We start from the raw sequence: 10,701 nt of genomic DNA, 5'->3' as shown, positions 1-10,701 counted from the left end.
GTTATGAAAAAACGTGTAAGACAGTTAGTTTTACAAATGCTTAGTAAGCTTTCTTTGCTGTTATGGAGAACGGAAAGTGGTCATTCAGTGCCCCCACTCTGTCCCTGCCAAGTGAAGCTGTGGGCTCAAGACCCATCCTAGATGTACTAGATGTACCTTGTTACATATACAGCCCGGTTCCCGGGCCCCACCAGCGCGTGAGGGCCACTCTGCAGCAGCGTCGCTGGGGAATTCTGCTGTCAGGTGGCTTGGGGCCATGGAGTTGGTTGCCACAATAAAAGAGAACGCGGGCTGGTCCCACACCATTCTCACCCAGCTCCTAAAACCTACCTAACAGCTCACATCACTTCCTTCAGGCTGCTTCCTCGTTCCGTCCCGAGGCCATGCCCCGTTACCATGGAGGCGGGAAGAAAGAGCATTTCCGCTTCCGGTGGCACTCCTACTTCCTGCTGTAATGGCGTCTGGAGGTGATTTACGCGCTGGGGACGTGGAGGAGGACGCCTCGCAGTTGATCTTTCCCAAAGGTGAGACTTGTGCAGTGCCTTAGAAAGGGTTGGGCGGCTCGATCCTGTTCCTCTGCCTCGCAGCTCTGGGCGCGAGCCAGGCACTGCGTCCGTGATCGCTGGCTATTCCGTCTGTGGTCGCCGGGCACTGCGTCCGTGGTCACCGCGCACGGAACGTGAGGGGTGCGCCTTGATCTGAGAGATGGGAGCCGCCCCCTTGCCCTCTATAAAATTGCCCACGTGTCTTATGGGAGAAGAGGTGACAGTAAAGAACCCTAAACTATCAGAGTTTCCTCCGTTTGTGGAACGTACTTTATTTAGAAACTTAAAAGCAGCGCGCTGTAGATTTGGCTTCCTGTTGTATTTATTCATCACAAATGCTGGATTTAAAAAAAAATAAATGCCGTTTTAACTGCACAGTATCATTAGTCACAGTCACCATTGTGGCGGTGCAATTTTCATGACTGTTCTTTTCCAAGAAAAATTTTTTTTTGCCACACAAATTCGGTATCCGTCCTCCATTACTGAGCTAATTACTGATAAACTTTTCGTTTTGTATTTCTATAAATATAGTGATCGTAACATAGTTGTTGCCCTTATGCGTCTGTCTTGTTTCACCTCACGTGCTCGCACGTGTGCCAGCCATGTTATGTGGAGTGGAGTTTCAGTGTCTGATATTTTGGAAGTAGATCACTAATTCTGGCTTTGAGCCATCTCTGGCTGAACGCTAGCCTTCAGCTTCATAGTTAACAGTTTATCATTAACTTTTTGCAAGTTATTTTTTCACTGAGCACAATGCTTTAGCGTGTATTCAGATTTAACCGTCTCACATCTGAATACTGTCCCCTTGTATGTATTTTCCGTATCTTGTAAATCTGTCCATCTGTTGATGGATCTTTGAATTGTTTCCATCTCTTAGTAAATTTTTGTTAATGCTGCAGCGAAAATTGGTGAACCCATTTGAGTTTCTCTCTCAAGCCTGTGAGAATATATTCTTAGTGGTAAGCTTTTTGGTTAATAAAGTAGTTTAATATTTTGAGAAATCATCAGAATATTTCCTCAATAATTGACCACCTTTCATTCCCACAGCAGTTTCTCCGCTTACTCACTAACACTTGTCATTTTCCATTTTTCTGACCATTGTTATGTGCGGTCCAGTTCGTCATAGCGACCCTATGTACAACAGCCCTAAATCGTGCTCTGTCCTGTGCCAATCTCACCGTCTCCGACAAACCTATCCCCATTACTCCAGTCACTGAGTCAGTGCACCTCATAGAGGGTCTTCCTTTCCTTCGCTGTCCCTACATCCTCCCAAGCATGACATTCTTCTTTAAGGACTGGTCCCTCCTTGCACTCTGTCCAAAGTATGTCAGAGGAAGCTTCAGAATCCTTGCCTCCAAGGAGCAGCTGGGTTTAATCATCTCCAGGATGAGCCTGTTCATTTTCTTAGCAGTATATTCATTACTCTTCTCTAGCACCAAAGCTCAAAGGCATCAATTCTCCTTGTATCCTCCCTAGTCATTGTCCAGCTCTCTGATGCATAGCAAGCAATTGCAAAGACTATGGCCAGAGGTAACTCATGGTTGTTGTGATGCTGAAGCCTGTGACAGTGATGTGCCAATCGTGGTAATGGGCATCCATGGTGGACAGTGTTGGCTGGAGCTTCCCGACTAAATCAAGCCTGGAAGCAGGAGCGGCATCCACTTCCAGAATTGGCTTGCCTTCGGAAACTCAATGTACGAACAGTGCAGATAGTTTGAACCACTCAGCTACTACACAGGACAAACGTGAACAATCACTTCTGCTATTGACAGCTTCTGAAAACCCACTGGAAGGTGAGCTAGGAGTCATTGCTGGTACATAGCAACATTGATGAAAAAATATTTTGTCTTGCTTTTGATTTTCATCTCCTTACATTCCTTACAGTCTGTCATTCTTGTTTCCATTCATCTTTCTATTCTGTGCCTTTTGTATTATCCCTGGACAAATGTTGCCTTTTTGATCATGGATGATTGGTTGTTCTAAAGACTGAATACCTTTCTGATACTGACTTTTAACTTTAGAGACATGTCTGTTATTTGTCTGAAAGTTGAGCTCTTCGCTTCCAGATTCAGAGGGTGACAAGGGCCTTTGTTGTTGTTATGTGCCATTGAGTTGCTTGCAACTCATAGCGACCCTATGTACAAGAAGAGCCCAAAATGCCGCCCTATCCTGTACCAACCTTGCTGTCTCTGACACACCCATTCCCGCCACCCCAGTCACAAAATCGATCCATCTCATCAAGGGTCTTCCTCTCCTATGCCGTCCCCCAAACATGATGTCCCTCTCCGAGGACCAGTCCCTCCTTGCAACATGCCCAAAGTATACGTCAGACGAAGCTTCAGAATCCTTGACTCCAGGGAGCCTTCTGGCTTCACCCTCTCCAGGACAGACCTGTTTGTTCTCCTAGCAGTCCGTTTTCAATACTCTTCTCCGGCACTACAGCTCAAAGTCATCAATTCTTTTTCTGTCATCTCTATTCACTGTCCAACTCTCTGATGCATAGCACGTAATTGTGAAGACTATAGCCTGGATCAGGCGCACTTTAGTCTCCAACCTGACGTCGTTGCTCTTCAGTACTCTAGAGAGGTCCCTCAGAGCTGACTTTCCCAATGCAATTTGTCTCTTGATTTCCTGGCTGCTGTTACCAAGAGTGTTGACTGTGGAGCTAAGTAAAATAAGACTGTTAACTATCTCAATCTCTTCACCATCCGTACTGATGCTGCCAGTTGGCTCAGTGGTGAGAATCTTTGTTTTCTTGATGTTGAGCTTCAGTCCTTATTGAAGACTGTAGTCCTTGACTTTCTGCAGTCATAGTCTTTGCTATCACTTGCTATGTGTCAGAGAGCTGAACAATGACTGTTGTTGTTGTTATGTGTTGTTTAATATGCATGCTGAGAAAACTATTTGAGAAGCAAGACTCTGAGAAAGAATATGGGATCAGGATTGGAGGAAGACTATCAGTAACCTTTTTATGCAGATAACACAACCTTGCTTGCTGAAAATGAGGAACATTTAAAGCTTTTGCTGTGGAAGGTAAAGGACTATAACCTTCAACATCTCAATGTCAAGGAAACAAAAAAAATGCTCACCACTGAACCAATAAGGAACACTGTGATAGGTGGAGAAAAGATTGAAACTGTCAGTGACTTGATCTTACTTGGATCCACAGTCAATACAGTTGGTATCAGTAGTCAGGAGATCAAGGGACGACTGCACTGGGAGTGTCTGCAGTCAAGGACTTCTGCATATTAGTGAGGTGCATTACACTGATGTTAGTTTGAGCATTAAGGTGTACCTGATTCAGACCATAGTCTTTTCAGTCACTGGTTATGCATCTGAGAGCTGGGCAGTGACTAAGGATGACAGAAGGTAAAGGAGCTTTGCCAGCAGGGTGGGTGAAACTCAAGAATTGACAGCATGGAAATTTCTGTGAATTTTCTAAAGGCCAGAGGATTTCAAAATAATTTCAGTATTCAACAGCTGTTGGTGCTGGACAGCATGTATGATTGTTTTGCACTGAAAGTGGTTCTCCTTATTCCCTTCTTGATTTCTTACCATTTTATTTCTAATGAGAGAATAGATATTATAGACCATACCCATAGGGAAACTGCCCTTATATCAGATGGTTATGATGGTTTTAGGGAGTGTTGTATTCTACCTTTAATTCTCTTAACATTAGGTTTAGTTGGTCATGGGGGATCATTGCAAAGCTTCCACATTGTATTATGAGCATGTGTTTGAGGAGGAATACATGTTAGTCCATGTTCTTTGAGAAAAATTTCCTAAGCTTGTTTTAGCTGTATTCATTATGTGATCTTGCAGATAACTTCCCTACTCAGATTTTTTTTCAGCATTTCTGAAAAATGACTTGCAGCTCTTATATTAGCACTTCTTATTTTTATGTATCTTCAAGTGGGAACTGACTCATAGCAGCAGAACCTCTAGCAGGTTTTCAGAGGCAATAAATATGATGGGAGGAGATTGCCCATCTTTGTCCCACAGAGCAGCAGGCAAATTCCAACCATGTTTCTTTGAGTTGGCAGTGTACCTCCTTACTAATAAGCTACCAGAACACCCTCACACCAGCACTTAGAACTTCACTTTTATGTAATTTCAATATTATGTAAATGATCATTCTAACTCCTACTTGAGCCAAATTATCAGTTATTTTCATTTTCTACATATCCAGCATTTTAATCACTGAAAAAGCTTAGAGCTTTCTTTTTTATAAGAGTAATAAGAATATTGAGATCTGATGGCCTAGGCATGTGGTTTGAATTCACCAGCTGCTCTGTGGGAGAAGAATGAGCATTCTCCTCCTGTTTGATTAACTGCCTCTGAAAACCCAACAGAGGATCAGGTTGGTTCAGAGTCAGCAGTAAACAACAACGAGAATATTACACTGATTTTTACTAACTGAATAAGTAGCAGTCTTTGTATTTCAAAATTAAACCAGTGGTTTATTAACAATGATTCCTTAGGGTAGAGCCTTTCACATATTCCATTATTTTTGCTTTAGTTTTAAAAACTAATCTGATCCTTGTTGTATCCCATCGAGTCAGAACTGAACCATAGCAGGTTTTCAGAGGCATTAAATTGCATAGGCAGGATTGCAGCACGTCCTCTTACCACTTAGGCCACCAGAGCTCCCTGAACCTAGACCAGTTATATTCTTTTTTTTTAAATTACTTTATTATTATTATTATTAATTTCAATGAATAGACCAGTTATATTCTAATGAGCAACATAAAGGTAGTGCCAGCATTCTTTCTTTACTAGGAACATTGTCTTTCATTTCAGATTCTGACTACAATAATCATCAGTATGGCAGTCTGTTGCTAAGTACTTACTGTCTGTAAATTCTTAACCTGGGGAGTGACCTTATTCTTTCCCCAATAATGCCAGTTGACATATTTCAACAAACAATACTACCTTGGAGGTGCTCATCAAATTGTACCAAGAGATCTGGAGGACAACTGACATGATACTGGCTCCTGGCAATAGGATGAGTCTTTCTTGCGTCCCCTTATTGGTCATACCTAGCATGGCTCCTTCCTATCCCTACTCAGGTCTTTAGTAAATAAACTACTAGCAAAACCCTTGGAGTCACTACCTTTCTTGGATGACAAATCCTCTACACATTGCACTGAGGACCCTGGCCCAGAGGTGCAGGAGTCAAAATGCCTGAAATGGGAGCTTCCGGCCCCCCATCCACGGCTACAACTAAACATGCCTACAGATAGTCAGTGTAACAGGAGCAGGGGAGTAGTGCAGAGGAATTGGAGGGCAGGGAAGGTGCATCTTAGGACAGCAGACGGCCTGCTTCAGTTCTCGCCCAGAGCAGCAACAACTTCCATGGTTTTGCAAATCATGCGTTTATCTCTTAGAAACTGCGTAGGCTTATGATGGGCTTCAAGTTCTTGTCCAATACATAAACAATGGGAATTCCAGTGGGCAGGTTCAGCTCCATGATAGCCTCTTCAGAGAGACCCTCCAGATGTTTGATGATGCCCTGGAGGTTGTTGCCATGGGCTGCAATCAGTACTATCCACCCCTCCTTGATCTGAGGTACTATTTCTTTATTCCAAAAGGGTAGGGTTCTAGCAATAGTGTCCTTTAGACTCTCATAGGTGGGCGGCAGCTGATCTTCAGTCAGGTCTGTTTACCTGCAGTCTTTACTGATGTTGCTGTAGAATGGATTGTCAGGCTCCATTGATGGTTGGGACATCATAGCAGTGCCTCCAGATTTTTGCCTGATCCTCAGCATGCTTGGCAGCAGTTTCTGCTTTGTTGAGGTCAGTCAGAACCCCCCATAATGCCAGTTATTGAGATGCCAACTCCTTCCTACTCGCAACCACACCTGGTCAGTGACAATCCTGCACCATCTAGAGCTTTCTCTTCTACACTGAGGTAAAGCAAATGTTAAACTCATAGCCAGCATCTCACAGTGCCTGTCCTTCCATATTTTGCTTCCTCATGCCCCACGCAGGGGCATGGGCTCAGGCTGGCCTCTCCCAGCCATTGAATCAGTTCCCCCATTTCCAGGCTCAAACTGTGGTGGATAAGCACTAGCTGGTCAGTGCCCTGGTGGCATACCTGTGATAGGATATTTTTAGGTTAACATTTAGTCTCTCTAGCTCAAACTGAGGTTCTGAAAATGCTCTGGCACATGCTTGCTTTTTATATTCTAAACCTTTAGCTTTCTAAGCTTCATTCCATATGCCTAAAAATATGGTCATGACAACACATGTTCTTTACAATTTCTAACATTTTAAACATTTGCTTTACAAGTTTCTTTCTGTATTTTAGAATATACTTTTTTTTAATTTCCATTCATTCATTGTTGCACTTTTCTCCCCTCCCAACCCTTCCCCCTAGTCTTTCATTGTTTTACAATCCCTCCCTCCAGGTCCACTCCACCATGCAACCTTGGCTCTGGATTCCTGTCATGACAAAAATACCTAATCACGTATCCCTTTTAAACAGTTTTCTCCCTCATCTGTTTGAATGCAGTATACATTATTGAACCCATCTTTCTCAGTCTCTCCCCAACCCCGAAGTCAGTCCTGTTTTACAACAGTGGCACCATGCAGTATTTGTCCTTTTGTGACTGAGTCACTCAGCATAATGTCCTCCAGGGTCACCCATTTTGAATAATGTTGCATGAGTTCTTTGTTTTTCAATGCAGTGTGAATATACCATATCTTCTCGGTCCATTCGTTGATGGGTTGTTGTTGAAGGTTGTTTCTGACTCCTTGCTGTTGTGAACAAAACCGCGATAAAAATGGATGTGCATATATCTGCTTGGGTGTCAGTTATGGTCTCTTTGGGGTATATTCCCAGTAGTGGAATTGCTGGGTCAAATGGTATCTCTATTTGTGACTTTTTGAGAAAGTGCCATACCGCCTTCTACAGTGGTTGCACTATTTTACACTTCTACCAGCAGTGATTAAGGGTTCCAGTTTCTCCACAACCTCAGCCAGCATTTGTTGCTTGCTGTTCTGTTAAAAAATTTTGCTATTCTGACTGGGGTGATATGATAATCTCATAGTTGTTTTGATTTGCATCTCTCTTAGAGCTAGGGATTTTGAACATTTCTTCATGTGCTTGTTGGCCATCTGAATGTCTTCTTTGGTGAAGTGTCTGTTCATATCCTGTGCCCATTTTCAAATGGATTATTTACCTTTTTCTTGTGGTGGTGCTCAAGTATTTTATAAATTCTGGATATAAGTCCCTTGTCTGATATGTCATGACCAAATACTTTTTCCCAGTCTCTGGCTTCCCTTTTTACCCTGTTGGAGAAATTTTTGGATGTGCGTAGGGATTTGATTCTTAGAAGGTCCTATTCATCTGTTTTATTTTCTCCTGGTTGTAGGTTATAATATAGTCTTAACACTAATACATACATGCTTATTAACTTCTAATATTCTAAACCTAAACTTTATTCTATATTTCTAATAGTATACTGAATATCATGCTACCATTTTTTTCTTGTGGAAACAAGACAAAAGGCAACAGACAGTCCCTTCCAACCAAACATAACACAGAGAACTTTTATTACTCTCTTAGCATTCACCAGAATAACTTGTGCTCTGGGCCATTTTATATTTGTAACATAACAGAGTTGAATCTGTAATTACTACTTTGGGTTGTATTGGTAATACGAGAATATTAAATCTAATCCATAAACAAAGAAAGCTTTTTTCTCTTCATTGTAATGTCCCTTGTTGAATTTATTCCTACATATTTTCTTCTTTCAGATTCTTTTGTAATTGAAATAGTTTTATTTACTTTTCCAACACCACATCAACTCACCCTCAGTCATCCTTAGTCATTGTCCAACTTTCAGATATAAAGCAAGTGTATAGAAGTTGTTCTACAGGTCCTGAACCGATGGAGCGCGTGGGCATCGAGACGAGCAAGCACGACATGCCCAACTTCCTGCTCGCGCTTCAGACTAAGTACAGAACCGAGGCGCCCCAGGCGCGGGTAGATGAGCAGGACCTAAAACAGGGGGGCCTGAAAGGGATAAATCTATGCTCCTATCAACTGGAAGGAGTAAACTGGCTCACCCATTGCTTCCATTTCCAAAATGGCTGTATCCTGGGAGATGAGATGGGCTTGGGTAAGACCTGCCAGACTATTGCTCTCCTCATTTACTTGGCCGGAAGATTAAATGACGAAGGACCATTTCTAATTCTCTGTCCCTTATCTGTTTTGGGCAACTGGAAAGAAGAGATGGCAAGATTTGCTCCAAGTCTTTCTTGTGCCATATATACAGGTGACAAGGAAGAGAGAGCCCGCCTACAGCAGGACCTAAAACAAGAGTCACATTTCCATGTGCTGCTAACTACCTATGAGGTTTGCTTGAAAGATGCATCATTTCTAAAATCCTTCCATTGGAGTGTTCTTGTTGTGGATGAAGCCCACAGGTTGAAGAACCAAAGCTCCTTGCTGCATAAGACACTGTCAGATTTCTCTGTAGTGTTCAGTCTTCTCCTGACTGGAACTCCCATCCAGAACAACCTGCAAGAACTCTACTCCCTCCTCGGTTTTGTGGAACCTGGTGTTTTTCCTAAGGAGCAAGTGGAAGATTTTATTCAGTGTTATCATGACATTAAGAAAAGAATCTGAGTCAGCAAATGAATTACACAAACTCTTGCAGCCATTTCTGCTAAGGCGAATGAAAACAGAAGTAGCTACAGACCTTCCCAAGAAGGCAGAAGTAGTGATATATCACGGCATGTCAGCACTGCAGAAAAAATATTACAAGGCCATTTTGTTGAAAGACCTCGATGCCTTTGAAAATGAAACAGCAAAGAAAGTTAAACTTCAGAACATCTTGTCGCAGCTTCGAAAGTGTGTGGATCACCCATATTTGTTTGATGGTGTTGAGCCAGAGCCTTTTGAAATAGGAGATCACCTGATTGATGCCTGTGGGAAGCTTCACCTGCTGGATAAGTTGCTGGCATTCCTTTACTCTAGGGGCCATAGAGTCTTACTTTTCTCACAGATGACCCAGATGTTGGATATTCTCCAGGATTACATGGATTACAGAGGCTACAGCTATGAGTGTGTGGATGGCTCTGTGAGAGGAGAAGAGATACACTTGGCGATCAAGAACTTTGGACAGCAGCCCACTTTTATTTTCCTTCTGAGTACCAGGGCAGAAAACTGTATGTACTTATTTGAAGGTAAAGATTATTCTAAAGAGCCTAGTAAATAAGACAGAAAATCATTTGAGCAACTGGTGTATCTTCAGAAAACCCTTTTGGAGAAAACTAATCACGAGGGCCAGTCACTCCGAAATAAAGGCAATACTGTCATCCCAGGCCTGTTGGAGGGCTCCACCAAAAGGAAGCAACTCTTGAGCCCAGAAGAGCTAGAGAACAGAAAGAAAAAGAGACAGGAGACAGCGGCCAAGAGAAAGAGACTAATAGAAGAGTAGAAGAGGAAAAAAGAAGAAGCTGAATATAAGGAAAAGATGGCCTGGTGGGAGTCCAACAATTACCAGTCATTCTGCCTCTCTTTTGAAGAGAGTGAGCTAGAGGGTTCTGAGGATGGGGAAGATGAGAGTCCTGCTGAACTGGATTACCAAGACCCAGACTCGACCTCCATTAAGTACGTTAGTGGTGATGTCACCCACCCTCATGCCGGTGCTCAGGACGCGCTCATCGTTCACTGTGTAGATGACTCTGGCCACTGGGGCAGAGGTGGTTTGTTGACAGCTCTGGAAACACGTTCAGCAGAGCCAAAAAGAGTATATGAGCTGGCAGGGAAAATGAAAGACTTGCATTTAGGAGGTGTTCTTTTTTTTTTCCTATTGATGATAAAGAAACAAGAAACAAAGTACAAGATTTGTTGCCCTTGATTGTGGCTCAGCACCGTGATCAATCCAATGTCCTGTCTGGCATTAAGATGACAGCCCTAGAAGAAGGCCTGAAGAAGATATTTTTAGCAGCAAAGAAAAAGAAAGCAAGTGTCCACCTTCCACGAATTGGTCATGCCACGAGAAGTTTTAACAGGTATGGCACTGAGCGACTTACTCGGAAACATGTGGCTGCAAAAGGCATCCCAACCTACATCTATTATTTTCCAAGAATTAAGGCTGTTGTTCACCATTCACAAACTACAACTTCTACCTCAAGATAGAATT

General features: G+C 42.7%; 1 protein-coding gene and 2 pseudogenes across 1 annotated transcript in view; 2 read left to right on the top strand and 1 right to left on the bottom strand.

Annotated features, from left to right (window-relative positions):
- The first annotated feature begins 454 nt into the window (after positions 1-454).
- Positions 455-10,701, top strand: part of LOC102873378 (DNA-directed RNA polymerase II subunit RPB4-like) — a 31,922-nt gene continuing 21,675 nt past the window's right edge. The window contains exon 1 of the mRNA XM_006902800.1: positions 455-524. Coding sequence (XP_006902862.1) covers positions 455-524 — 70 coding nt within the window. The remainder of the gene's footprint in view (positions 525-10,701) is intronic.
- Positions 5,870-6,584, bottom strand: LOC102875663 (annotated as a pseudogene).
- On the top strand, positions 8,439-10,697 carry LOC102872563 (annotated as a pseudogene).

This window comes from Elephantulus edwardii, unplaced genomic scaffold (genome assembly GCF_000299155.1).
Source record: "Elephantulus edwardii isolate Elephantulus edwardi_28Jun2011 unplaced genomic scaffold, EleEdw1.0 scaffold00453, whole genome shotgun sequence".
In the NCBI taxonomy this organism is placed as follows: domain Eukaryota; kingdom Metazoa; phylum Chordata; class Mammalia; order Macroscelidea; family Macroscelididae; genus Elephantulus; species Elephantulus edwardii.
This window is presented reverse-complemented; position numbering and strand designations above follow the sequence as displayed.